The sequence below is a fragment of the Rattus rattus genome, chromosome 3, assembly GCF_011064425.1.
Source record: "Rattus rattus isolate New Zealand chromosome 3, Rrattus_CSIRO_v1, whole genome shotgun sequence".
Taxonomy (NCBI): Eukaryota; Metazoa; Chordata; class Mammalia; order Rodentia; family Muridae; genus Rattus; species Rattus rattus.
In genome coordinates this window covers 8,842,634-8,870,603 of record NC_046156.1, presented here as the reverse complement: position 1 = coordinate 8,870,603, position 27,970 = coordinate 8,842,634, and the positions used below count along the sequence as shown (strand labels likewise).

The following is a 27,970-nucleotide window of genomic DNA, read 5'->3' as shown; positions in this document are numbered from 1 at the left end:
TTATGATTCCCTCCTACCATCTGTGCCTTCCGTCTGCCGCTGCTGTCACTGAGTGAGACTCAGTGTCCCCTTCCTCCTGCATCACATGGGTTCTGCTGTCCCTTGAATTAAAGACTGTTTTCCCTCTCATGGGCTCCTTTTACTTTTGTGTTCTCCAAATACACTGTGATACAGATGCATATATATAAAAGAAGCTAGAACGTACATATGAGAGAGATAAGGTGATAGAATAGTTTTCAGTTTCTTCCATTGCTTGGAAAACCTCATAATTTCAGTTTATTGGATGAGTTTATTGGATTCCACTGTGTGTGTACCACATTTCCTTGTTCATGCTTGAGTCAGTAGTGACCCGGCCAACTGTATTTCATGGCCACTGTGAGTAGAGCAGCGGTGAACATGGACGTGTAGGCGTCTGGGTGACGAATGCCCAGGAGTGGGGTAGGTGGGTCGTATGGCAGTTGAAGTTTTGGTTTTGAGAAATCTCCATGTTGATTTTCCTGGTAGCTGCACAAGTTTATACACCGCCCACCAACACCATTCCAATCTATGTCTTAATGTTAACCGTTCTTCTGTCCTGGCCTAGGTGAACTCCCATAGTGGTTTTAACTGGTGCCTCTCTGGCTAAGGACACCGAATGCTTCGAAATAGTTATTGGTCACTTGGGCCTCTTCAGAGAGCACTCTGTTCAGTTGTGTAGCTGAGTTTTGATGGAGTTGTTTTCCTGACATCTATGCTTTGAGTTTTTATATATCATGGATAGTAATCCTCTGTTAAATGTGTAGTTGGCAGATTATCAACTGTCTCCTCTTTCTTCACCCAGTTCCTTTGCTGAATGGAAGGTGTTTTGGTTTGGTTTTGGTTTTGAATTTCATGAGATTCCGTTTCTCTGCCATTGGCCTCTTTATTCAGGAAGCCCTCGCCCACACCTGGACCTTGAGTGTTTCCCTCCAGCAGTTTTAGAGCGGGCCCTTCCACACCTCCCCGCATCTCCTCCCACCCACCATCTTGGAGCAGTGATCCACCCACTCTCCATCCGTCAGAGGCCAGAACCTGGCCGCCTTGTGGATCGAGCTAACTATCTCTTGCGTTCTGTGAGAGATGCCCACGCCATCATGAGCTGCTGGTATCCTTACATCTTGGGCAGTGATGGGACTGACGTGTAGTTCAGCCTCCCCTTGGGAGAGCCCTCGTGATCTTCACACTGCAGGGTTTGAGTCGTAGGCCAAGCTAATTCCATAAGATTTTCAGGAAAAGTCAAAGTTTACATTTTTAAAATCTAATTTTGACACACTGATGTGGAATTCACAGGAAAATAGGTAAAAGAACATTTTACTGCATGCAGTCAGGTCTTACTAATATCCAGTGTTTATTTTTAAGATGGCCAATAGTTTAGAAAGATACATTTTATTGGACTACTTAAGGTTTTGTTTGTTTGTTTGTTTTTTTTTTTCAATTTCTGATCTCCAGGAATCAGAGAGTGACAAGAGAGAGTGATGGAATTTCTGTAACAGAGCAGAGTTGAGGACTGCATAGGAGAAAGGGGCCGGCATGGAGGGTATGGGTGGAGTAGTGAGGGAAGAAACAAAGAAAATTGATGATACTGGTATGAATTGTCACAGTGAAGCCCGGTACTTTGTATGCTAACTAAAAATTCTAATAAAAACAAGATGAAAGGGAAAAGAAATCTACCTCCCAGCACCTTGCATTTCATATTGTAGTGGTGTGCATTGTGTGAATTCTGTGTATCATTTTACATTGAGACCTTGAAGTTGGGCTTACTTCACACTTGGGGAGATACACGGCAAACAGTGGATAAGCTGAGAAGCACATGACAGTTTGTATCTCTGAAGAAGTGAAAACAATCTAGCTCGGTGGTTTTAAACAAATTCAGACATTTACAAAGAGTGAGCATACGGCAGGTTGGAGGATGGTCCAGACAGACAGGAGTAATCACAGACAGGAGCACGTCCTGGAGCAGCAGGGCCTCTGGCTGCAGGGATCTGGACGTTCCCAGAATGGTTGTGCGCAGAGAAAGTCGAGAAGTCAGTCCTCATGATCAGAGGGCTCCTAAGTGAACGCGGAAACCAGGACAGTAACCAGGACAGTAAGTGACGTCAGCTGATCTCACCACACCATTGCACGTAGTCTGAATACTTTCCTGGCAGAGCCATTAGGTACTGGTCATTTCATTGGGTGGTTTTTCCAAAATTATCAACAACTATTATTTCCAAAGTTCCTTTGGGTGTATGGTAAGCACATCTCAGAGCTGTGCCCTTAGGCAAATGCTGTTCTCCTGTGGCACTTGCCTGAGTGTGTGTTCTGCTTGCTTTCTAGTTCTGCCGAGGACGGAATGGCGGAGGAGCCCACGGAACCTCTCAAGTTCGCTGAGCAGTTCCCGGTGGCTCAGATAATACACCAGGTTTGTTGTTCTTTCATTCCTCTGCCAGAAACAGGTTTTTAATCTCAGAAGGTAATTGCTTTTGTTAGGTTTTTCAGAGCCAGTGTGTTCTGTCTAACGGTGTTTTGGGTGCGTTCTTCCTACTGTGCCCTACCCTCGAGTGACCATTCCCACAGGAGGCTCAGTGTTGGGGGGCCATGCAGCGTAATGCCCAAACTCTTATGTACAGTGTAGCTAATGTAAATCACCTCTTACGTATTAGAAAATGTCAGGAAACTTAATTTTGAGCCGCTGTCTGTGGCTCACGATGAGAAAGCTGAAAGGAACCATTACTGTCATGTTTTGGGAAGCTAAGGAGGGGAAGCCATCTCTCATCGACCTTCCCCACCAGCTGCTGTGAAGCGTGACCGTAACACTCACGTGGGTAGTTTCTTATTTCCAGTTAGGACGACTCTGTCATCCTTGTGTGTGGGGATCAGCTGAGAACAGGCAGTGTTATAAGCACTAAGCTTGGATTCTGTGTTATGATTGTGACAGCCTAGACACATTCTGCCCTGCTGGGCCAGAAGCAAGTCACTTCAAATAGCTTGTTGACCAGCCTGTGGGCCTGCAAGGTGCTTTAGCTCCTCAGAGATTGTTGGAATCACTGAACATCCTCACACATCAGAACCCCTCAGAGTTGGTATGGATATTAATACTCGGAGTTTTTCCTGTTTTTTTTTCCCAATCATAAGACTTTTAGCAGCTGTGGGTTGTTAGTAATGCCATTTTGAGTTTATTAAAAGAAAGAGGATTTTAATTTGAAAAAAATCATTATATAAATAAAACTCAGTTTTAAAATTCTGCTTGAATCTTAAAACTGGTTAAAAGTCTGTCCCTCTGGATGCTCATCTGTGTATGGTAACCAAGTCTAGTTTACTTGTCAGAAAGTCCTGGGTCGTCAGAGCTAAAATGACCTAACAGACTGCAAATGTCACATTTAAAATTCTGTCTTCATGCCTGACTCTCAGCATAAATGAATTAAACAGCAGAGCAGGCAGCCGGCCGGCATGCTCTCCACAGCGAGTGTGTGTGCTGAAGCAGAGTGCTCTGCTCAGAATAGGTAAGCAGGGGCTGCCAGAGCTGGTCACCCGGAATGAAACCCGAGCGCGCAGCAGGAATTAACCTTAGACGGCTGACCACAGGACATGTCAGAAATGTTTTCATAAGGCACGGGAACCAGGAAACTGCCCGTTCTCTGTAACCACTGCTTTGTAGCCAAACACTGTTTGGATTCAAGGTAAAAAAAAAACACTTGACCCTGGTGAAAATTTTAGATTGTAGGATTTTTCTAGTATAAGAGATGGTGGTACTTTAACACTAAATTATAAGATTCTGAATGATCTATCATAAAAATCTCACTCTTTAAGAAATTCTACATGATAGAAATTTATTTTTAGCAAAAAATTTATTAAACAAAATTAAGGTATATTCAGGAAAGATGCCTTTAAGCCTGTATTATTTTTAGTGATCTATATCCTATCTGTCTACCTATCCATACCTAAACCTGTGTGGGCCGTGTCCCTATCTGTATCTATTGGATCCATTTCTGTATTTATCTGTATCTGTATCCATATATCCATACCCGTGTCAGCTGTTGTGTATCTATCTGTATCTGTATCTGTATTCCTGTCTGTCTGTGTGTGAGTTTGTGACCCATGAGCACAGCTCTCAGAGATCAGAAGAGGGTGTCAGATCCTCTGGCGTCCTTCTAGGTACAGAAGTGGCAGAAATACAAGGATGACAGCGACGACCCTTATGAGCAGATCACATGTGGCTGAAATGGGTCAGTGACCTGGTGACCTGCATGACCTTATGAACTAGAGGTCCCATGCCCTGAAGAACCTGCACCTACATGGAATGTTCTGCAAAGGCTGTTAGGCTGACTAGAACTGAAGTAACTGTGGGTGGGTTGGAGTGTTACATCCAGGTCTAGAGCCACATTGTCTCGGGCTGTCTTTGCTCCCTTCCCAGCCATCCATTGCTCGTCCGTGGCTGATCTAGCACTCTGTGACTCTCAGGAAACTCTTTGGGATGTAACAAACCCCTTGTACCTAGCAGTCCTGCAGCCATAAGATAGACTGTTTTCCACGATATAAGGAGACACCAGCTTAGAAGACAGATGCTACTAAGAAGATGTCAGCAAGTTGTGGGGATGAGACTCAGCACAGGAGATGGCCCAGCAATGCCCTGCCCCCGGCCCTAGCAAAGGAAGAAGGGGGCAGTCAGCAGTAACACATAAGAACACTTGGGTGGCCATCTCAGTACATGGGAGCAGTGAATAAACAAGCCCCAACTGTTACGAGCTCATGCTGTCTCCTCAGTGACATTAGTGCCTATCAGACTGGCAAACTGAAATCCTGTTGGGGAGGGCTGGGAGTTGGTGCTATGCATAAGAATGCTTGCTGCACAAGTGTGAGGATCAGAGATCAAATCCCACCCAGCACTGTGGGAGAGGGAGGAGCAGAGATCACAGGGCCTTGCTGGCCACCAGCATTGCTGCAGGACCAGGGAAACAGGCAGAGAGTGATAGAGCAGGACACCCAGTGTCCTTTTCCGGCCTGTGTGAATATACCCATGAACACACACACAACCCCCCTCCCCCCAACGCACACACATACACACAATAAAGTCACAGTTTGTGAGAAGGTTAAACAGAGTTATCACATGACCCAGTGATTTCAGCCTAGGCATATGACAGAGATTTAAAGACAGGGATGCATATAGACAGTTGTTCACAGCGGCAGTCTGTGAGTAGGTGGTAGGTGGAAACAGCCCAGACACTAAACAGCTGGTGAGCAGGTAAGCGGAACCAGCACATCCCGGCAGCAGAATAATACTGAGCAGTTGAAAGGACTAAGATGCGTGTCACCTGCTGCATGGATCTACCCTATCAGGTGTAAACGTTGTACTGTGTGTGAGGTCAGACACAAGACGCCCATCATTGTCACATCTGAGATTAAGTTGCTAGGTCTGCGAGGAGGCAGGCTGTGCTGTTCCCTGCCAGGGACCCAGAGTTTCTCTCTTGAGTAACAGTGATGGTTGCTCAGCTCTGGAAAGCACTGACTTCAGAAGGGTGAGTGCTGTGGTGTTCCAGTAAATTTGATAAAGACATCTGGAGAGTTAAAAGTACCCTTTCCAGTGGAGATCCAGGAAACAAGGCTTATCACCCTCTGCTGCTCTTCTTAAATGCCAGCAAGGCAGCTGTAGAGTGATGTGTAGTGCACAGTGCTTCTGCTCATTAAGACTCTACTAAGGGATGAATGTACAGGCCTATGAGACCCAGTGTAGTGACATGAATCAGAGTCACCGTGTCCAAGGCTCACTGAAAGAACACATCACAACATACACCGTGTCCACAGCACTCTGAGAACACATTGCCACACTCAACTGTGTCCACGGCACATTGGAGACACGCACTACAGCACATATAACTGACAGGGGAGGTAGGACTTTCAGATCCAGAACTCAGCAGAACAAATATGTCTGTGCTTTTTCCCTTTTTCCTTTCTTAAAAAATATTTAAAAAAAAAATAACTGAATTTTATTTTTTTTATCAACTAAATGTTCTTTTCTTTTTCCCTGTTTCTGCCAAATGGCAGAAAATTTGATCCAGTGCTTGTAGATAGTCACTCAAACCCAGGCTCTTCTCCATCCTTTTTCTGGTCTCTCTAGGACGACAGGTCACAGTGCAGGCGATTAGGTGTGGCTGGCATGGCTTCATAGCGTGTGAGATTCCGTGTCACTGCTGAGATGCGCTAGACCAAAGTGCGGCCTGGGCTGCCCTGATGCAGCGGGCTCAGCACATAGGGAGACACTTGTCTTTCCTGTCCATGGCTGTGCAGCAGGTGAGACAGGGAGCAGAGCAGGTAACTGGAGTGTCATGGTGGGGTCGAGACTTGTGTGGGAGATGAGCGGCTGCTGTGCTTGTGGGCCATCTTGACTGGCAGTCTTTGGGGTGTCCCAGGCTCTGTACTAGAGAAGTGGAGGTGACCTGTAGTCCCAACTGTGGCTACCATGTGACCAGCTGCCCTGCTGTGACTTCTACTCAGTGCTTGCTACCCAGCACTCTGAGGGGGAGTAGACACGCCCTTCCTTCCTGAAGTGGCTTGTGAGGATTTCCTCACAGCTACAGGAAAAGCAGCAGCCCGGGAGCAAAGAGCCTTGCTGTTGTTGGCTGTGTGGCCTCCCTCTGCCCTCTGTTTTCTCACTTCTCTTTATTCCCTCTCCTTCCATTTCCTCCCACTTGAGCCTTTAAACATGGCACACCTTCTTCCTAAATGTTGGCAGTGTTGTGAGTGCTTCTGTTGAAGATTAGTTAGGCTGGATCTAACTCGAAGTAACACAGAACACACTTGATGTCCACCGCTTATTGGCTTCAGACTTCTTCCCCACTGACTGAGGAGTACAGGGGCCTCCCAAGGCCACACAGGGCCTTGCTGCCTACTTGCGTGTGGAATTCAGGTTTCTTTCATAGCCAGCAGTGGTGGTATTGTAAGAGGCTAGCAAACTGAGGCCTTTGTGTGCTAAGTGTTTAGCGGTAATTTGGGAAATAGATATTGGAGTTGCTGGTGAGGGCATTGCTCTGTGAAGCACAAGTTCGTGAGGAATTTGTTAGCCCACAGCACTCCGACATTATGGAAAAACAGCAGGAAAGTGATTCAGAGAAAGTGGTTGGTGACTCCGCGTTCTTGTGTCCATAGTCCCTATTCAGATTGTCACATGTTTTGTTTAGAAGTACCATCTATCGTTGGGACATTGGAGGGAGAGAAATGGGTAGTTTTCGTGTATAAGTAAACTTCATAGTTACCTCACAGATGTTGGTTTGAAAATCAAACCACTATTTACAGGGTAGTATGGATTTTGAGATAAGATGTCAAATTTATAATATAATATGGTGTTTTTATTGAAAGTTAATGCAATTTTTCTTGTAAATGAAATCGCTTACAAATGAGTTAGGTAACATTTTGGGCAATTAATAGGTTCGTTTCACTTTAATTTGTCAGCATAAAAAGTTGATTAGCCCCATGTAGAGCTTATTAATTATAAAATAATGATAATTAGTGATTTGAAAATTAATCAGACACAGAAGTCTTTCAAAGAGAGAATTATCTTTGTAATTAGAAATTTCTATTTATCTCAAATGCAACCTTGTCTTAAGCTTCATTTGGGTTAAAATAGTCTAGAAATGACAAGTCCATGCTGAATGGATGTGTGGACCTCCTGTTAGGAGAATTGTCCTTTGGTTTCATGCAGTGAGGTAGGCCCTTTACTGTTGTATTAAGGACCCATGTTAATTACTCATACTAAGGTATTTGGCCCAGTGTTTCCTAGATATAAAAGATGGCACAAAAGCAAGAAGGATGATGGCCTTATGAACAGAACACATGTGCCTGAAATGGGTCTGTTATCTGGTGACCTGGGTGACTGGATGCTAGATAGAGGTCCTGCTCTATCCTGTTTCTCCTCCTGCTCTTCCTCCTGCCCCTCCTGCTCTTCCTCCTGCTCCTGTTCTTCCTCCTGCTCCTCCCCTTCCTGCTGCCCCTTCTCTCCTCCTCCTCCTCCTCATCGCCATCATAAGATAAATAGTACTACTGAGGAAGTTTCATTTACATGTAAATGAACAGGAGCTCTGGCACTTTTAATCTGCTTGAAGTCTTATAAATGTCAAAGTGAGAATTTGGGTCTGGGTCAAGTGGCTCCAGAGTCAATATTCTTGACTACTAATCAATGTTCTCTCCTTATCAACACTTAAAATTGCTTTCACAGAACTCCTTCCCTCAGAAAATTTGGTGACTGTGACTTATAAGCAGGTGTAACTCCTGTGCTAGCTGATTGAAAGCTTGTTTTTCCATAAAGCTGACCATAGAGACAGTGTCTAAGGTGTGACGCCATGGCTCGGTGCAGGGTGCCTGTCCCACTGCTGTGCCCTCCCATGCTAAGTGGGATATCCAGGTGGTCAGAAGGATGAGTGGCAAAGATCCTGGGTGTTAACTTGCCTGAGCGGACCTTGGATATTCGAAAATTAGCGATTATGCAGCTAAACATTAAAGTAGGGAAACCCAGAGCAATGCACATTTCTTCCACAAGACATGGAGAGGTTGTCACCTTGAGAAGACAAACACCTCTGCTGAGTATCAGCCCTGGGACGCTGTGCATTGCTTTGAATATTAGCTACTGGGCCACATTACTTCACCCCTTTCTACAATGGCTCCGTCATTTTAGTCACAAGACAAAGGGCTTTCACAGCAGCTTTTTGCCACCTTTCAGAGAATATAATTTTAAATGCCTATAGATACAGTAAAGGCGTTTTAAAATGTTCTAGTATCCATTTCCATTTATTAATAGAAACCATGCACAGTCATGATGGTGGTTGGAAATTGACTTTTGATTCTTTAACAGTCACTGTAATCATAAATATCCCAAATAGAAGGATTTTTTCTTTTTTCTGGGTTTTATTTTACAAAAATGCATCACTTAGAGAAATCCAGTGCTGTTAGTATCTGAGGCACGTGTGTGCTGTGGTGGAGGGTTCAGCGTGTGAGTGATGTGCGTGTGAGTGATGTGTGCTTCTGTGATGAAGTGAACAGCACTGGCGCAAAGACAGATCCTACCTCCAGCAAACACAGGGACCATGCTCTCTGGGAACCAGGTTCCCCTCCTGTGTTTCCAGGGGAAAGGTTTAATCTGCACTCTGATATGTCAGGTTACCATAGTTACCCAAAGGACCGTAGAGCAGAGCATTGCTGCTCTGAGCAGCTGCCTTCATTGTCACTTGCCCATCTCAAGGAACTCGACAGCCCCCAGGTTCACCTAAATCTGTTCCTGAAGTATGGGAAAGAGAGCACTGAGTCAGTCGGGAGGACTTGTGTGCAGGACCCGAGTCCTTAGATACAGTACAGGTCCCTTACTTCACTCTGCTCAGCAGTGCTGCTGGCTTACCGCACATGAAGGAGTGTAGCTGGGGCGTTTCTCCATCTCCTCACTGACCTGAGCTGGAATGAGCATGCTTCCTAATAAGAACTGAAGTTCTCGTTTGTGGTGACACTGGCCTTGTCACATGACAGAGTCCTGTCTTATGCGAGGAGGGTCCGTGTCTTTAGTTGCAGATCTGTGACAGTCAGGGTTGACTTGCATTTCCTCTGCCAGCCACAGTGTGGGTCACTACGCCACTCTTTTACCAGCTACCTCTGATTATAATTTCTGGTAAATTTTAGAGAAGCCCTGTCTGTCTGTATGTCGGTCGGTCGGTCTGTTGGTCTGTCTGTCCATTTACTTATTTGAGGGTCATTTTGCTTTACATTCAAGATGCTTTATATATCAGTTTTTGATTTTCTCATTTTGTGTGTGCACCTTTTTAAACTTTGCAGTACTCCAAGTTTATTAACATAAATGAAGCCCATGTTGCTGTTTAACAGCATGTACCTGGTGGGCGTGGTTTAAGGTGCACCCATAGATGTCTCAATCGTATGGAATATACACATCTATGCGATTGCTAGAGATGCGTGGTGATTATAAGTGAATAGGGTGGGTGCTGAGTGCCTTTCTCTGTCTGGCAGTGAGCACCACGCACTGTCATGAAGCTTGTAAAGTCTGCAGCGGGACAGTGTGTCAGCCGTTGAGGTCCTAGAACTGGCAGAGCGTGCAGCTTCAAGAGACAGTTGCGATCTGCCGTGCATCCTGTCCTATGTACTCAGCTCCTGCTGGCAGAAGAAGGGCTGTGTAAGAGCATAGTCACAGAGATCTGGGCCCATGGAAGAATCATTGTGAGTGTAGGGAAAATAATTCCAATGTTTGTTTTTATTGCAAAGAAACGCTAAGCACTTTCATAATGACTGCTGTGACTAACAGTTACTACTTTTATTAAAAATGCTTTGTTGAACTTTATTTGAAAAGGCATTCAGTCTGTGATCGTATTTTGATGCAAGCAAATAGAGTTCCAAAAAATTAATTTGACTTAAATTAAATTGTTTCTTCCATGAATGGCTTCATTTAAGCACAGAAGGGGGTTTTGTGATGTGTTCTTTGGCTGGTGTATCTCAGAAGAGAACACACCAGGATTCAGACATTAAAACTTGAAAGGATGGTGAGGATTCTCCCGGGAAGCCCGCAGTGAGGAGCTTAGAACAATTTTGCCTAAAACCAAGAAGTTGGAATTTAACTGTGTTTAAACAAGAGAGTAGCAGACGCTGGCTGGCACAGCGACGTCTAGAATAACTCCTCGACCACTCAGGCTTCAGCGAGCTTCGTTCACTTGTGGTGTGTGCTGGGTTTCTTTTGATACACATAAAGTTCTTTTGGCAGGGGTGGGGGAGGGGGATGAGTTGGGGTACTTTAGGTAATTGACTTTGTTTTTACCAATGTGAGAAAATTTCTTCCTGCTTTGAAGTCCTAAGGTGGACCATAGTCCACGCTGATTTTCACATCTCCTCCAGCTCCCTCCCTGGGAGTTGGCCTAGTCTGTTAAGACCCCTTCTCTCCTTGGCTCTTAGGCCGCCTCCCACACTGGTTTGCTTGATGGAGTAAGACATATCCATCTGGCAGAGTGCCCTCGTCCCCTCAAACAGCCCACTCTTCCTTTCTCTTCCCTCCTGGCTTTGCTGAGAGTCTGTCTTGTCCGTCATCAGGAACTGCCTGCTGTACTTCCTGTCCCTCATGTTAGCTGCAGCACCCGAGTCCAAACCAGACCCTGTCCCACGTGCAGCTATGTGAAGGGCTCCCCGCCCTCAGCTCCCAGGCGGTCTCTTCTAAAGGAAGCGTTACTGTTGTGCTCGTATGGCCTTGGGATGGGCCAGGACAAGGTGCAAGTGAAAGTGTGCTCTTGATCATTTCGTCACGTCCGGTGATTTGTCTCTAGTCTTTTTATCTGTAAAATGACATTAATAGGAATTGAGAACTGGTACAAGACAATAGAGAGAGAGCACCTAGCACATTCCTGATACCCAACAATACTGGTCTGGACTACGCTGACTGTCTTTCCCTCTTTTAACAGAGAATTTTACTGCTAGGCTATAGTGTGGGTCACAGTGAGAGGCTCTAAGAATCACCAAGGAACCGGCCAGATACTGGAAGATCCTCCGCCAGCCTTAGCCGGCCCATTATGACTGGCAGAAAACAGTCAAAATGCTAGAGAACAGAGTAAAGTAGGAGGGAGCAGACTTCGGGGAATTTAAGTATCATATTCTTTTAACCCCTTCTTGCTGCAGAGCCAAAAGCCTTTGGAAAGGAAGCAGCATCACCTTCTCTCCGGGACTCTAAGACTTAACTTCTGCCTGCGGGTGTGTTTGCACATCACTGTTCACTGCTGGTCTGTCCCACTGCACTGTCTGTCCCTCCCTGGGGTTGCCCTGGGCATCTGAGCAATGCCTGGGGTGTGGTAGGTGCGCAGACCACGCTTATCAGATCAGAGCTCTGTATGTATCCGATCGCTATACTGGGCGTGGCCACATTCGTCTCGTAGGATGCTTGAAGAGAACGTGCAGTCCCGTGCACTCACTTGTCAGCTCCTCTGTCTCAGAGCCCGTGTCTTATCTTACGTGAACACTATTGCGGTTCATGCGTTTATTCACTGAGGTAGTCTCTGCCTTTTCGTCTGAGTGTTTAGAGCCCGCCTTATGTTGTGTGTTCTCCATTTGCCCTGTTTGCTCTTGGTTCTCCCTCTTGCTTCTGCACAATGTTTTAGATTGCATAATCTGCAGAATTCCACTTATGCTTTGTCAGTCATCATTGTCCTGAGACTTACTCCTGGCCTAGACTTCATCACAGTCTGTTTATTTATTTTCTTGTGTGTGTGTGTGTGTGTGTGCGTGTGTGTGCGTGCGCGCGTGTGTGTCTGTAGGGGGGTGACCTCCTCAGATGTCATCTTCAGGTAATAAGCTGTCGGCTGCCTCTTCTGAGACAGGCTTTTGCATTTACCTAAACCTCTGGCAGTTAGGCTCGGCTGGCCGACCCATGAGCCCTGTGACTCCTCCTGTCTCTGCCTCCCTCCTGGTGCTGAGGTTGCAGGTACAGGTGTGACCTGGACTCTGGAGCTTGGCTGCAGGTTGATGCACTGGCAAGGCAAGCATGTCACCACTTTTCCATGCCCCCCACCGCACGCTCTCCTTAAATGGTGCTCTGTTCACGCATGCCGTAGGAAGACTGTCCCCAGCTCCTCCTTCTTTGTGCCATTCTGAGCTCCTTTTGCCTTTAAATAGTTGACTGTATACTCAGATATTTAAAACAAGGGAGATGTTATTTGGTCACCCGTCTCACCTCCCTCCTTCCACTTGTGTGAGCCCACCCTACCCAGATGTCCCTTCTGTGCCTGAAGAGCTCCTTTCCCACTGTCCCTGCAGTGGGTCTGTGATGCTGACTTCCCACAGCTTGGCCCTGGGGCTCTCTTCTCTCCTTTTTTACCTAGAGTCCAAGGTGCTAGCTTTCCTTTACTTTTCTGCACTCTAACGATGTCTTTCTTGGCTGGGATCCAGTGGGACTTGGTCACAGACCAGGGTACATCATGGCTGGAGTGTGCCCACCCTGCTGCTTCTCAGTGTCTGTCCCTGGTTTACATCATTTGATCCCCATATCCCTTTGAGTGGTTTTCTCTGTTTGCTTGGTATTGTGTGCACAGGTATGAAATTTTGTCAGCCATTATTTTAGATCTTTTCCTCTATACCTGGGAATGAGGTGTACAAGTGTGATGGTGTCCTGTCTCTGAGCTAGGCTCTTAGCAGTGTTCTTACTCAGCCTGAAGGCTCCCTCCTCGCTCGCCCCAGACTGTGCTGTGTTGGGAAGGCTATGTGTTCCTCTCTTACTCTGAGTCACCCCTCCCAAGTACACCGTCTTCTAATTTTGCTAATTATGTCCACTGTCTTCTCATTTCATAGGTCTTTTTCAAACAGCAAATTTGTGTGTATTTATTATCTACAATGTGCTTTGAGGTATGTGTACTTTGTGAATGCAATCTATATGTAGTCTTTTACCAAGAAATTGTCAGTTCCTGTGAAAGTAAGCTACAGGCAGCAACCAACCAAAATGCAAACTCATGTATGAACTCTGTCCACTCTGCTGAAGGAGTAAGTCTTTTTGGTTTTTGTTTTTCTCAAAAACTTAAAGCGTGTCAGGCACTTTTTTTCATAGACAAAAGATTAGCTTTAGCATCTGGGAGAGTGGGTTATTTTTCTTTTATTGAACACAGGTTTTTTTTACTTACAGCAGATACTGATTACACTCCCCCCCACCTCTCCCCATCCCAGTCCACCCCTTTTTTGCCTCTCATTAACAAACAGGTTTCTGTGGGATAATAATAATATAAAATTAAATATAACAAGATAAACAAAGCCTAACACATCTGAACTGGACAAAACCAACAAAGACGAAAGAGAAGGAAATGAACCCGAGAAGGCATAGGAAACAAAGATCCACTCATTTGAACACTCAGAGACTCCATCTAGCACCAAACTTGTCTGTCTGTCTGTCTGTCTGTCTATCTGTCTATCTATCTATCTATCTATCTATCTATCTATCTATCTATCTATCTATCTATCTATCTATCTATCTATCTATCTATCTTCTATCTATCTACTATCTATCTTCTATCTATCTATCTATCTATCTATCTATCTATCTATCTATCTATCTATATCTATCTATGTATCTATCTATCATCATGAGAATGTGTGTGTGTATCTATCTATCATCTATCTATCCATTCTTCCATTCATTCTATCTATCTTCTATCTATCTATCTATCTATCTATCTATCTTCTATCTATTTATCTATCTATCTATCTATCTATCTATCTATCTATCTTCTATCTATTTATCTATCTATCTATCTATCTATCTATCTATCTATCTATCTATCTGCATGCAAAGGACTTGTGTGCTAAAAAGAGGGAAGAAGAGGTACATAAATAAAACAAGATAAAAAAGATTAAAGACAACAACAAGCAGGGAGAGCCCTGGCTGACACTGTAAGACGAGGGCCCTCCTAAGATGAGTTGAGTTCATCTTCTGTTAGCCATCGGCTGCCAGGCATGCAGCCTGCCCGCCCTACAGAGGGGGTCGTTTCTCCAGGGAAGACCCTTGGAGAAGACGCCATTTTCATTTCAGTGGCTGTCAGCTGGAGATTACTTTCTGGGATAGGGATGGGCACACATATCTGATTTAAGCTCTGGAGTCCCACCTTATGCAGGCCCATGCAGGCCCATGCAGGCCTGTGCATGCCGCCTCAGTGTGTACGCTCATGTCAGTCATGTGGATTTCAAGAGTCCTGTTTTGGGAGTGTTGTACATTTCCTCTTGTGCTCACCCTTTCTACGTCCTGTTCTGTGGGTTCCCTGATCCCTGAGTGGAGGGACCTGCTGGAGACGTCCCATAGGCCTGAATGTTCTAACGTCTCTCACTCTGCATGTTGTCTGGCTTTCGTCTCTGTGTTTGTTCCCGCCTGCTGCAGGAGGAAGCTTCTCTGATTATGGCTAAGCAGGACACTGATCTGCTTCCCTGTCTGGAGTGACCTGTGGGTTCCCAGGGAGTGCGGCTCGAGCTAGGCACTGCTACCTCCCTGGCCACAGTTCCACACTTTTAACTTCAGAGTATCTTGCCTGGGTTGCATTTGCATATCTGTTTCTCTCCTCAGATGTTTTCCTTTACACTCAGTTTAAAGTATGTGTTTTAAGGTTCCTATTCATTCGCTAAACCCTTCTTCCTGGACAGCTTTGTTGCACTTGGGGGGCGGTGTGAATAAGAAGGGCCCACTTCACAGACTCATATATTTGAATGCTGGGTCATCAGGATGGCACTTTGGGGAAGGAATTAGGAGGTGTGGCCTTGGAGTAGGTGTGACCTTGTTGAAGGAAGTGTGTCACTGGGTTTGGGCTTTGGGATTTCACAATCTTAGCCAGACCCAGTGTCACTCTCTCCTCCTACTGCCTGTGGCTCTGGATGTAGAACCCTAGCTGCCCAGTCTGCCTGTGTGCCAGCATGCTCCCCACCAGGAGTGTAATGGGCTCACCCTCTGAAACTGCCAGCCACCCCAATCAGACGCTCTCCTTTCTAAGAGTTGGCACGGTCATGGTGTCTCCACACAGAACACTGAAACACTTGGATATGGTGGTTGAGCAAGGTCTTGTAGGATACACAGGTATGGAGAAGACAGAATCTTAGTGGAGTACTTTATTTTATTTTTATGTATATTTTTAAAACGAAGGGTAATCACTATGAATTATTGTCTCAGAGAACAAATATTTGATAATTTTACTTCTTATCAATACATTTTTCTCCAAATGTGTTCATTAGTTTTGTATTGCTTTATAACAAACAGTGATTTAAAGTCCTCAATACTTCACATTTTCCCAGAGTCTGATCAACCGAGTCTTCTGCTCATGTCTCAGAAGCTTCAGTCAGGATGGCGACCAGTGATGTGTCCGAGGCCCTGGGCCATCTCTCACGCTCACTGGATAGTTCTCCATGATGCAGAATCCAGGCCTTGCCTGGAGTCTGGAGGCTGCCTGCCCTTCCTGCTGCTCCCTGCTCTCTGTCTGTTCTGAAACGTGGCTCTGATTCTTAACACCCAGGAATCAGTCTGGGTGATTCTAACATGTCTCCATCTCTGATGTCTCTCCCTGATACTTTCACTGCATTCCAGTGACCTTCCTGTTGTTAGAGACCATCGGTGTCTTCTCAGAATCCTCCTCCTTTACACTGTAATACAGCTGCCCACAGGAGCCTATCACAGGCCCCATGCCTGCCCTACAAGCAGTTGTTCTTGGAGTGGGAATCGTGGGGTCATCTTAAGAGTCTACCTACCATGGTTTCCCTGTGAAGTCATGGGGGCTGGGGAAATGTCTCAGAGATAAGAGCACAGGCTGCCTTTCCAGAGGACCCTGGTTGAATTCCTACTACCCACACGGTAACTTGCAGAAGTCTGCAGGTTCAGTCCCAAGGGAATCCAATGACCTCTGCCAGCCCTGTGGGCACTGCATGTGCCAGCCCTGTGGGCACTGCATGTACATGGTCTGCAGAGATACATGCAGGCAGAACACTCATACATACTAAGAGTATAAGTTAGGTTTTATGTAAAGGATATAGATACGTTGAAAATTCTAATGAACTATATTAAATATATAGTGGAAACCAATTATTTTCTGAAGTAGTGTTAACTGTAACCTTGGTAGATTGTTTTATAATTTTGTTTCTCTAGAGTATAGTATAATTAACTCTCATTATTCTTAGAAAAGAATCTTGGTGAAATTTTGGTAATTTTCTCTTTGCTTAGCAATAAATATGTATAATTTCGAAAACCCTGTTTCGTCTTTACATAAGTTTAATACTTAGTTCTGTACCCTAAGTGTTTTGAAGTTATGTGGTAATTTCTCACAACGTGAAAGGGGGAGTGAACAGCTCTGAGCGTAGCGTTGCTTAGCTACCCAGCCCTTCACTTGAAGTATTAGACATTTTGATAATTGGTAGCCCTTGAGCTTCTGAGTGTTGGTTCCTGACACACTGGTTTCATGTAAGCCTTCACCTTCGTAGTGCAAATGTTTCTATGAGGTGAAATAAGAGTGTATTTAACAGCAGCCTGTAGAGTGCCTTGACTGTACACCATCAGTCGGTTCAGGAAATGCTCTAATGGAGACAATGAAATTATAAAATCCTTTTTAATATGAGCTTGCTTTAAGTACAGCTGTACCACAGAAGCCGCAACTCTCTACTGGTCTGTCGCATGGCTGTAGGGACACATGGAAGGTGCACTCGCTTGAGTCACGCTGCTGCAGCAGTACTGGAATTACTTGAGTAGCATCTTGTGTGGGCCATTCCTCCAATGGGAAGAGAACGTGAAGCTGCGCCTAAGTAGCCCTGTTCGCTTTACTTTTCATGTGTGTATGTTTGTGTATGTGTGTGCATGTACATGCACATGTGTTTTCATGCATGTGGAGATTCAAGCCTGATGTCAGGAAGCATCCACCATCACTTGTCTACCTTATATATAAGGCAGGTATCTCTGTGAAATCCAGAACATTTATGGCAAGACTAGCTAACTGGCCTGCTCTGAGGATGCCAGTCTGTGCCTTCAGAGCCTGGAGTATAGGAGGCACACCCAGCATCACGTGGGATTATGCGCTCCACACTCCAGGCCTCACATCTGCAGGACATGTGTGTTAGTGCTGAGCCCTCTCCAGCCTGTGCACAGTTTCTTCTGTGCACTCTCCCGAGGCCCCTCCTTACACTCCTATGCACTGTGCGTAGACTTCTTCAAAAGTGCGGCTCAGTCAGAGATGAGCAGTGTCCACTTCCAGAGAAGCAGAAGTAGTATATTTCTCCCCTTTACGTATTTTGCTGTAGAATTCTAAGCCACATTTCATATTCAAAATTTTCATATTGTTTTAACTTCCTTATTGTGGGATATGAATCTCTTAAATCATTAAAACTCTTTACAGGCGTGTTGGTGGCCGTGTACTACATGGCACCGACTGCCTATGTTATTTCTGAGGTCCACTGAGGAGGGGGTGAGACTGGAAATTGTGGGAACCTTTGTCAACACTTCTGAGTTCCTTTACTATGGTTCCTAGAGGGGAAAAAAAAAACACTTTAAAGACCTAAAACTGAAGCTGACCTTGCTAATTAACATTTACTAGTTTAGTTTTTAAGGAGCAAAACATTTGCATACTGTTTTTATGACAGGGAAGGTGAATTAGCCCTTTATAGATTTGTGAGAGCTTTGATCCCCATCTCCTTTATTGATAAGCCCTGCCTGCACCTTGTGACTGTGGGGGAAGCCTCCTGAGCCTAATCTTTTCTTCTGTTCCATTTTCCTATTGATTTCCCTTTTAAGCTTATTTATATACTTGGTAACGTGCAGGTATTTCAGAAATTCATTCCCATTCTACTCCTTTGCATTCTTGTTTTCATTCACTGCATTTGGACTTACAAATCATTTCCCTGTGTGCATCCCAGTTTACCCCTTTCACCCTCTGTATGTATAGCTGACTTTCAGTAATAGAAAGTGTACTTTGGTGTTTCCAGGGCTGAGTTAAAGCACAGCTGACTTTGACTCACCCAGTGTTGAGAATGGACACAGTACTTCTTCCCATTGACTTCAGAGAGGTCTAGCATCTGTCAGTCTTTCTTTTATATTCATATATCTCCTGTAGGAGGTCATTATAACAATTATATTAATATTAGTAATCTTTACTGTGCCATTTATAAATTCAAGTCTGTGTTCAGAATGCTTGTATCACAAGCCAGCTCCAACTACCTGTCTCTCAGATGGGGGAGGACCTACCTGTCTCTCAGATGGGGGAGGACCTACCTGTCTCTCAGATGGGGGAGGACCTACCTGTGGCCTCAGATATATGGTCTAGGACCTGTCTCCCAGATGAGGGGAGGGACCTATAATAACCCCTTATTGTTGTAAGCCATTAACATTTGTAACGTCATGCGTGGATACAGTGTATCTAGGTCATAGCCACCTGCTCCCCATCCTGACGCCCATCTTACCCACACAGTAGTTGTGGTTGCCTTTTCTTGTCTCTTATGCTCATCTTTCTGGTTTTGCACCAGTGCCTCAATATTGGCTAGCATTATCCTTTTTTTTTCTTCAGAGCTTATCCCTCTCTGTAAACTAATATAATTGTTTACCTGACATCTCATGCTATAGGCATCCCTACTTGTCTTATGTTTTTAAATTGCTATTATAAAGAAAAGAAAAACATCTATTCTTCTACTGACATGATTGATGGCTACTGATTTTAAAAAGAGTGTTTATTTCAAGCATAAGCTCTTCTCAAGGTAAGTATATACTTTGTTATATGTATAAAAGTTTCAAATGAAAGTTTACTTCCCCCAGGAGTTGTGTCTGGCTTGGCCAGTGAGAACAGAGTGATATTAATAAAACTTTAACAATAGGTATTTTCATCAATAAAAGTGAAATCCACGGGAAGGAAAAACTGTGGTGTTCTGTCAAAATGGAAGTGCCAGTGGGAACAGTCGTCCTAATCATCTGATTAACCACACTGTCATTTTAGTCAGGGTCCAAATCAGAGGTGGGAGGGGTTTCTTTGTCCAGCAGGGGGCAGCATCTGACTGTCGCTAACAGGTCCCCTTGTCTTCTGATGGCCATGGAGAAGTCTTGGAAAGGGTCCCCAGCAGACAGCAGAGCAGATACTGGGACTGGAGAGTGGGAAGGAAACACAGGGCAGTGGGACAGGACTCACTGATCCAGCAGAGTTCATGGTGGCGCAGGGCCAGTCACTTCCCTCAGGCCTTCAGTTCCTTGTTGAAATCTGAGCCACAAGTGATCTGTGCGAGCCCCTTATGACTTTAAGTTCCTTTCACCTCAGTGTTTGTATTTCATGGCAGTGATGTATAATAAATCATTCCAAAAGTAGCGACTTAAAACCTCTGTTGATCATTTGTTGAGTGGATAGTGTTTCAGCTTGGCAGTTTGGGCTGAGTGTAGCTGGGTGTTTCCTTTGCTCTCCCTAGTGTGTCTGTGGTGAGTGAAGTGGTCTGGCTGTACAGTGGCTGGAAAGATTTGTTCTCCACTTTTCTTCCAGAAACTTGAGGTTTCTCGTGATGGGAGCAGGCGTCTGAGACAGAACAGACACAAAGGCTCCCGAGGTTACACTTGGGTTACACATTCCTTTACCCAAAAGCAGTTCCTAAATCAGCCACTTCCAGGAGCAGAGATGTAGAAACATCTCCCCGCCCCCAGCATGATACCCAAGTCTAAGGCCTTCCTTATGCATACTGGGCACAGACCCCTGACCTGCCTCCCCAGGACACCACCTGCTTATGGGACCTGCTGTGAAGCCTACACTTGCTGGGAGTGCAGGATCCAGAGGTGTGCAGCATCCCTCCCTAGCCTGCCTGGGCGTGAGGAAACTGCTGTCTGCTGGGGCTGGGCCGCTGGCTTTCTTTTAACCTCAGGCTGTTTGTTGTCTTTGTTTCGTTTTGTTTTGTTTTTTTGCTGTTTTTGTTTTTTCTTTTAAGAGCAGTGATTCTTAACCTTCCTAATGCTGTGACCTCCTAACGATAAAGTGAGTTTTGTTTCTACCTAATTTGCTAATGTTATTCATTGTAAATATCTGTGTTTTTCTGATGGCCTTAGGCAACTCCTGTGAAAGGGTCATAGACCCCTGGGTATGACCCACAGGTGATCACCATTGTTGTCGCTAATTCTTACATTTTCTAGTATATTTTTATTTTTATATAAAATTTATACTGTATATTAATCCCTTAAATTGCATCGTGGTTCCTTATTAAATTTCACTTACATGTTCCTTCCCTGTATCCTCAGGAGGCATCTCATAGTTTCCTTTAAAGCTTTCCTTTATCTTGTTTTATTTATTATTATTGGGGGTGGGGGGCAGGCGCTTCTGCACATACATTGAGCTCAGAGGACAACTTTCCAGGTCTACTCTGACTTTCTACCTTGTTCTGGTGTTTCTGCTGCTGCATGGGTAACACAGCTTAGCTAGACCACGAGCTTCCTGTTGGAGCTTCTGTCTCCACTTCCACCTCGCTGTAGACAGTCTGGGCCTCAGCAGAGTGTGGGTGTTTCTCTGCCCTTGCGTGTGAATGTCTTCTTATATCCGCGCTGTTTCTACTGTTCCAGGATCTGCAGGCAGCAGTGAGACTACCCAGGGTCACATGTTGCCTTTCTACTTACACCCGGTTTGGGCTCCTTAAAGAAGATGAAATGCATAAGGAAACCACAGTTCTTAACATGCACTACTGATGAGGCTGCTTCTGTACTTCTCCTGGGTGATGTCTGTCCCTCTGTCTAGATAAAGTATTCATGTCTGAATATTCCAGGGCGCAGTGAACTGTTTTCAGTGCCCTCTGCAGTGTCCATGGGTTCTGGGGGATTGTGTGTAAGTGGAAATATGGCAAGGCATGCCACTGGGGAGTTTGGGATGCACTGGACAACTTGGGCTGCCTCATAGATCCATCTCACCACTGTAAATAGCAGGCAGAAAGAGAGCAGACTTCCACATCCTTCTCAGACCTGTTAGCAGGCATTAGCATAGGGTGTAGCAGTTTGCAAACTGGGCCCTCTAACCCTTCATAGGCCTGACATTTGAGACTCACAGCCAGTCTGGGGTTCATGAAGAAGTTAACTACATTTGGGTAGGATATGTGTTGAGTTTTGTGCCTTTGTACAGGTTTCGGTGAGGGTGCAGAAAAGCCTAGCAATTTTAGCTCAGTCCAAAGGACATTTAATGGATTTTCCACTTTTTATCAAGCAGATATACTAAATGCATTATAAATTAAAAAAAAAGTTCACTGCAAATGTTGGTGTTTGAAAGCTGAGGTTTGCTGCTTTTGTAGATTTATACTGTATTTTGTGATTCTTGTACGAGTGAGCGCACACACACACACATACACACACGTGTGTGCACACATGCTTCATCTTCTGAGTCACTTCCAAAACTCCCTCCTGGGAACTGCAGCTCTGGTCCTCTCTGGTGCCCTTGTCCAGGGGCTGAAGGATCAGGGCTGGGTTAGTTTTGAGTCTGGAGAAATGATGCCGACCTCCAAAGATGCTGCTTCCTCGTGACTCAGCTTCGGCAACTCTCTCTGGTCTCTGGTCTTGCAGCTTCAGATTTAATGGTAAATTAAAGGCCAGGGAAGGCCTCTCACTGGAAAGTAGCTTCTCCAGCTATAGAAATAGTTTGCTATTGACCATGTGTTACTTCTCTAATCTTATGGGGAACTTAACTGTGGACTGTAAACACCTCCTGAACCCTTTCAGCAACAAAGCTGTAATTTGATGTATAGGGCAATTCTCTGGGTCCTGCTGGCCCCCACTGAGCTTCCCCTAGTGGCGAGTTTCGACAATAATTGTTTTATTTTCCTAGGAGAGTAACGTGTGCATGCACCTGCGTGTGCTTTCAAACGTCATGAGAGTCATCAGCTCCTGCTGAGGGAAAACCAGAACTCTTATCGTCCCAACTAGCTCTTAGCCCAGGCTCCAGTTCACCCACAGTTGTGTGAGGTGTTCTCCTCTACCGGGAGCTGGACCTGCTCTGGGGTGCGGAGGAGAATACTGTACTTAGCCTTGCTAGGGCTTCCACGGGCCTTAGCAAGTATTTGACTGGTGTCGAAGGAACATGGCACGCTTAGTCATGCTTAGTCACAAGTTAGCTTTCCTGTGGCACCGAGATCACCTAGGTTTAACGTACTGCTTTGTAGTAATTAGTCTCTACTTTTGACTAAAATTAATTTTCCATAGTAAAGAGACCACAGTTTTAAAGAATTCTAAGCTTTGAATGGCCTGAGACCTGTTGTACTTAAAGTTTCATATGACACTAGAGGGCAGGGACCTTTGTCACCACCATCATTATAAAAAAAGATCAGATCCATCTAAGAATCTGTGTGTGTAAGTATGTGCAGGTACAGACATGTGCACACATGTGTGTATGTGCTCATGTTTGTGTGTGCGTTTGCGTGTGTTCATGTTAGGCTTCTACAACTCAATGTCCAATTGCATACCTTTAGTGGGAAGTAACTAGGAAAATCGCCTTTAATTTTTTTCAAAAATTGGATATTTTATTTATTTACATTTCAAATGGTATCCCCCTTTCCCGGTTTCCCGTCTACAAATCCCCCATCCCTTACCCTGCTTCAGTGAGGGTGCTCCCTCACTCACCGACCCACTCCCGCCTCACCACCCTAGCCTTCCTCTACACTGGGGCATCAAGCCTTCACAGGACCAAGGGCCTCCCCTCCCACTGATGCCAGATAAGGCCCCTTCAGCTCCTTCAGCCCTTCCCCTAACTCCTCCAGTGGGGTCCCTGTGATCAGTCTGATGGTTGGCTTCGAGAATCCATATTTATATTGGTCAGGATCTGGCAGAGCCTCTCAGGAGACAGCTGTATCAGGCTCCTGCCAGCAAGCACTTCTTGGCATCAGCAATAGTGTCTGGGTTTGGTGTCTGCATGGGTGGGGCAGCCTCTGGACGGCCTCTCCTTCAGTCTCTGCTCCACTCTTTGTCCCTGTATTTCCTTTAGACAGGAGCAATTCTGGGTTAAAATTTTGGAAATGGGTGGGTGGCTCCATCCCTCAACCAGGGAGCCATGCCAAACCTCTGGATGTGGTCTCTACAGGTTCTCCCTCCCCTTTGTGCGGTATTTCAGCTGATGTCATCTCGAGGGGTCCTGGGAGGCTCTTGCTTTCCTGGCATCTGGGACTTTCTGGTTGCTACACCCAGTTCCCCATCCCCCACTGCTGAACGCCTCTGTTCACTGTCCTGACCCTCGGTCCATCTCCTCCTTCTTCCATACCTGGTTCTGCCCCTCTTTCCCCTCCCCCTCCTCTGTTCCTCCTAAGTCCCTCCCACCCTCTACTTCCCTTGATTATTTTGTTCCCTCTTCTAAGAAGGACTGAAACATCCACTCCTTGATCTTCCTATGGGTATTCCAAGCTCTTTGCCTCATTTCCACTTATCAGTGAGTGCATACCATGTGTATACTTTTGTGATTGGGTTACCTCACTCAGGATATTTTCCAGTTCCATCCATTTGCCTAAGAATTTCATGAAGTTATTGTTTTTGATAGCTGAATAGTACCCCATTATATAAATGTACCACACTTTCTGTATCCATTCCTCTGTTGAAGGGCATCTGGGTTCTTTCCAGCTTCTGGCTATTATAAATAAGGCTGCTATGAACATAGTGGAGCACGTGTCCTTGTTGTATGTTGGGGCATCTTTTGAGTGTATGCCCAGGAGAGTTATAGCTGGGTCCTCAGGTATACTATATCCAGTTTCCTGAGGAACTGCCAGACTGATTTCCAGAGTGGTTGTACAAGTTTGCAATCCCACCAACAATGGAGGAGTGTTCCTCTTTCTCCACATCCTCGCCAGCATCTGCTGTCACCTGAGTTTTTATCTTAGCCATTCTCACTGGTATGAGGTGAAATCTCAGGGTTGTTTTGATTTGCATTTCCCTGATGACTAAGGATGTTGAACATTTCTTTAGGTGCTTTTTGGCCATTCAAGTGTTAAGAGATATTAAGGAATAGTGATTGTTGCTTCCTGTTATTTTTGTTGTTAGAGGTGGGTTATGTTTGTGTGTCTCTCTTCTTTTGGGTTAGTTGAAAGATTACTTTCTTGCTTTTTCTAGGGTGTAGTTTCCCTCCTTGTGTCGGAGTTTTCCATCTATTATCCTTCGTAGGGCTGGATTTGTGGAAAGATATTGTGTAAATTTGGTTTTGTCATGGAATAGCTTGGTTTCTCCATCTATGTTAATTGAGAGTTTTGCTGGATATAGTGGCCTGGGCTGGCATTTGTGTTCTCTTAGGGTCTATATGACATCTGCCCAGCATCTTCTGACTTTCATAGTTTCTGTTGAGTAGTCTTATGTAATTCTGATAGGTCTGACTTTATATGTTACTTGACATTTTTCCCTTACTGCTTTTAATGTTCTTTGTTTTGTGTAGTTGGTGTTTTGACTATTATGTGATGGGAGGAATTTCTTTTCTGTCTAATGTATTTGGAGTTCTGTAGACTTCTTGTATGTTCATGGGCATCTCTTTCTTTAGGTTAGGGAAGTTTTCTTCTATAATAATGTTGAAGGTATTTACTGGTCCTTTAAGTTGGGAATCTCTCTCTTCTCTACCTATTATCCTTAGGTTTTGTCTTCTCATCATGTCCTGGATTTCCTGGATGTTTTGGGATAGGAGCTTTTTGAATTTTCTTTGACCATTGTGTCAGTGTGTTCTATGGTATCTTCTGCCTCTTCAATCTCTTGTATTCTGTTCGTAATGCTTGCATCTATGACTCCTGATCTTTTTCTTAGGTTTTCTCTCTCCAGGTATGTCTCCCTTTGTGATTTCTTTATTGTTTCTATTTCCACAGTTCCTTCACATGTTTAGTTGTGTTTTCCTGTAATTCTTTAAGGGATTTTTGTGTTTCATCTTTAAAGATTTCTGCCTGTTTACCTGTGTTCTCCTGTATTTCTTTAAGGGAGTTATTTATGCCCTTCTTAAAGTCCTCTGTCATCATCATGAGATGTCAATTTTAAATCAGAATCTTGCTTTTCCAGTATATTAGAGAATCCAGGACTTGCTGTGGTGGGAGAACTGGGCTCTGACGATGCCAAGTGGTCTTGGTTTTTGTTGCTTAGGTTCTTGCCCTTGCCTCTCACCATCTGGTGTTAGCTGGTCTTGCTGTCTCTGACTGTGGTGTTTATTACTATCCAAATTAATTACTAAGGCTTTTGTCATTTTAGTTTAATAAATTAATTTTGAACTAATAGAAGTTGAATCTCATTTTGCAAGTGTTACCATCCTGGTCAAAACTACAATAAGTTGACACATAAAGACATAGTAGGCTCACACCCCAGTTACAGAGCTGTCCGTAATGCAGCTAATGAAGACACAGCAAAGTGGAAGAATGGTCTTCCCAGGATACTCAGATGTGGACTGTGGGTGTGTTGGAGAAGAGGTGTGCAGTGGACTCTAGACAAAGGCACACGAGATATGGGGATTTAGCTCAGTGGTAGAGTGCTTGCTAGAGGCCCTGGGTTCGGTCCTCAGCTCAGAGAAAAAAAAAGATACTCAGCTGTGGACTCAGACAGGCTTGGACCTCGCAGGCTGGCGTGGAGATGAGCGGTAAAGGCAACTGCCAGGGTGGATAGCACAAGCCGTTCAAGGAGGAGCTAGCTTTTGAGAACTCAGAGAAAACAGCGTTTCAGCCTGAAACAGTGTTGGGGCCCAGCATCTCCCTAGTCAGTGTGTTTTAAGGAAGTACACCAGGGTAAGGGTCTCTTCTGTGAAGGGAAGACACAACTAAGGTTGTGGGGGCCAGCATCTCCCTAGTTAGTGCGTTTTAAGGAAGTACACCAGGGTAAGGGTCTCTTCTGTGAAGGGAAGACACAACTAAGGTTGTGGGGGCCAGCATCTCCCTAGTTAGTGCGTTTTAAGGAAGTACACCAGGGTAAGGGTCTCTTCTGTGAAGGGAAGACACAACCAAGGTTGTAGGGGCCAGCATCTCCCCAGTCAGTGCATTTTAAGGAAGTACCTCCTTAGGGCCTCCTCTGTGAAGGGAAGACACAACCAAAGTTGTGGGGGCCAGCATCTCCCCAGTCAGTGCATTTTAAGGAAGTACCTCCTTAGGGCCTCCTCTGTGAAGGGAAGACACAACCAAAGTTGTGGGGGCCAGCATCTCCCCAGTCAGTGCATTTTAAGGAAGTACACCAGGGTAAGGGCCTCCTCTGTGAAGGGAAGACACAACCACGGTTGCCTGCATCCAGACAGGTGGTTGCTGCTGTTGGAGTGGGGTTTGTATCATGTCCTCAACCTCTAATTAGTGTGCTCTGTGAGTGCTTCCAATTTAATAGAAAAGACGAGACATATAAAACTAAATTAATGAGGAGATAAACAGTGGCAGGACTCTGCCCCTGCTGAGTGAGTTGAAGGAGGGGAGGTGGTTATTCTGGTGCCAGGCAGCCCCTCTGCGGGAAGGAGCTTCACTTACCAGGATATTTATCTCATTTGAAGTCTTTCCACTGTTGCTGTCCAAGTGTGTTCAACCGGGCCACACCCTCTTATACACTGCCACTAAATGCTGACTTTCGTGTTGGTGCCTACATTATCTGCTGCTGGATTCTTCAGCTCTAAGGTGGCCATGTTATCCTTGTTTTGCAGAAGCCGAAGCTGAAGGACTGGCACCCTCCTGGAGGCTTCATCCTGGGGCTGTGGGCGCTCATCATCATGGTCTTCTTTAAGACCTACGGCATCAAGCACATGAAGTTCATCTTTTAGTCTCAAGGATGTTTGGAGAAGAATGAATGGAAGACTGCAGCCGTGGATAAAACTTAGGTTTTTATATGTTTTTAAAGATGTTACTTTTATGTAAATTTGGGAAGAAAATTAGGAAAGTTGAATTTTAATGAACTTTTGACTCTTTTTAACTTAGTATTGTTAACATACTTGTTTATTGGCCACAGAATGTGTCTTTCATTGTGTTTGTGTGTGTGAGTTATAGAAACCAGAGGCAATGTCACTGGAGCATATTGCTTAATTCTTTTATCCTCCTCTCATTGTAAAAGTAAGAGTTATAACGGGGGAACTCCCACTAAAGGAGGTTACTTTAATAGTTTTGTGTGTGTTCTTGGTCTTTTTATTTATGTACATATGTTCCCAATCATAGAGATTGTGCCATTTCATAATCTTTCCGTGTTTACCATGCATTCTGAGCCTTTCCCCTGCCTTGGATAGCCTTCAGGAATACACTGGAGCCTGACTTGGACACACTTGCCTGCAGTCCAGGCTGATCAGGAGGTGGAGGAAAGTCTTTGAGCCCTGGGGGTCGAAGGTCAGCCTGGGCAACAAAGAACCATGGAGTGCATTACATAGTGTGTGGAGTTCGCGTGACAGCTCTGATGGACCCTCACCTTGTTCCCAGAGTTCCCTGCGGCTTGCTCTGCAATGCACTAACGACTCTGAGTCATTCGTGGAATTGTGCAGTTTAACTGCACTGGAAGATGGCAGCAGGGCTTTGGTAGCGTCTGTCCGGGGAAGTAGTGCCTCTGAGAATTCCCAGG

The 27,970-nt window shown here is 45.0% G+C and overlaps 1 protein-coding gene across 1 annotated transcript in view; it reads left to right on the top strand.

The window, feature by feature from the left end:
* The window catches only part of Pigk (phosphatidylinositol glycan anchor biosynthesis class K), an 82,472-nt gene extending 54,950 nt beyond the window's left edge, over positions 1-27,522 (top strand). The window contains exons 10-11 of the mRNA XM_032897133.1: positions 2,335-2,419; positions 27,072-27,522. Of these exons, the coding sequence (XP_032753024.1) occupies positions 2,335-2,419; positions 27,072-27,188 (202 nt within the window). The 3' untranslated portion in view covers positions 27,189-27,522. The remainder of the gene's footprint in view (positions 1-2,334; positions 2,420-27,071) is intronic.
* Positions 27,523-27,970: the final 448 nt, after the last annotated feature.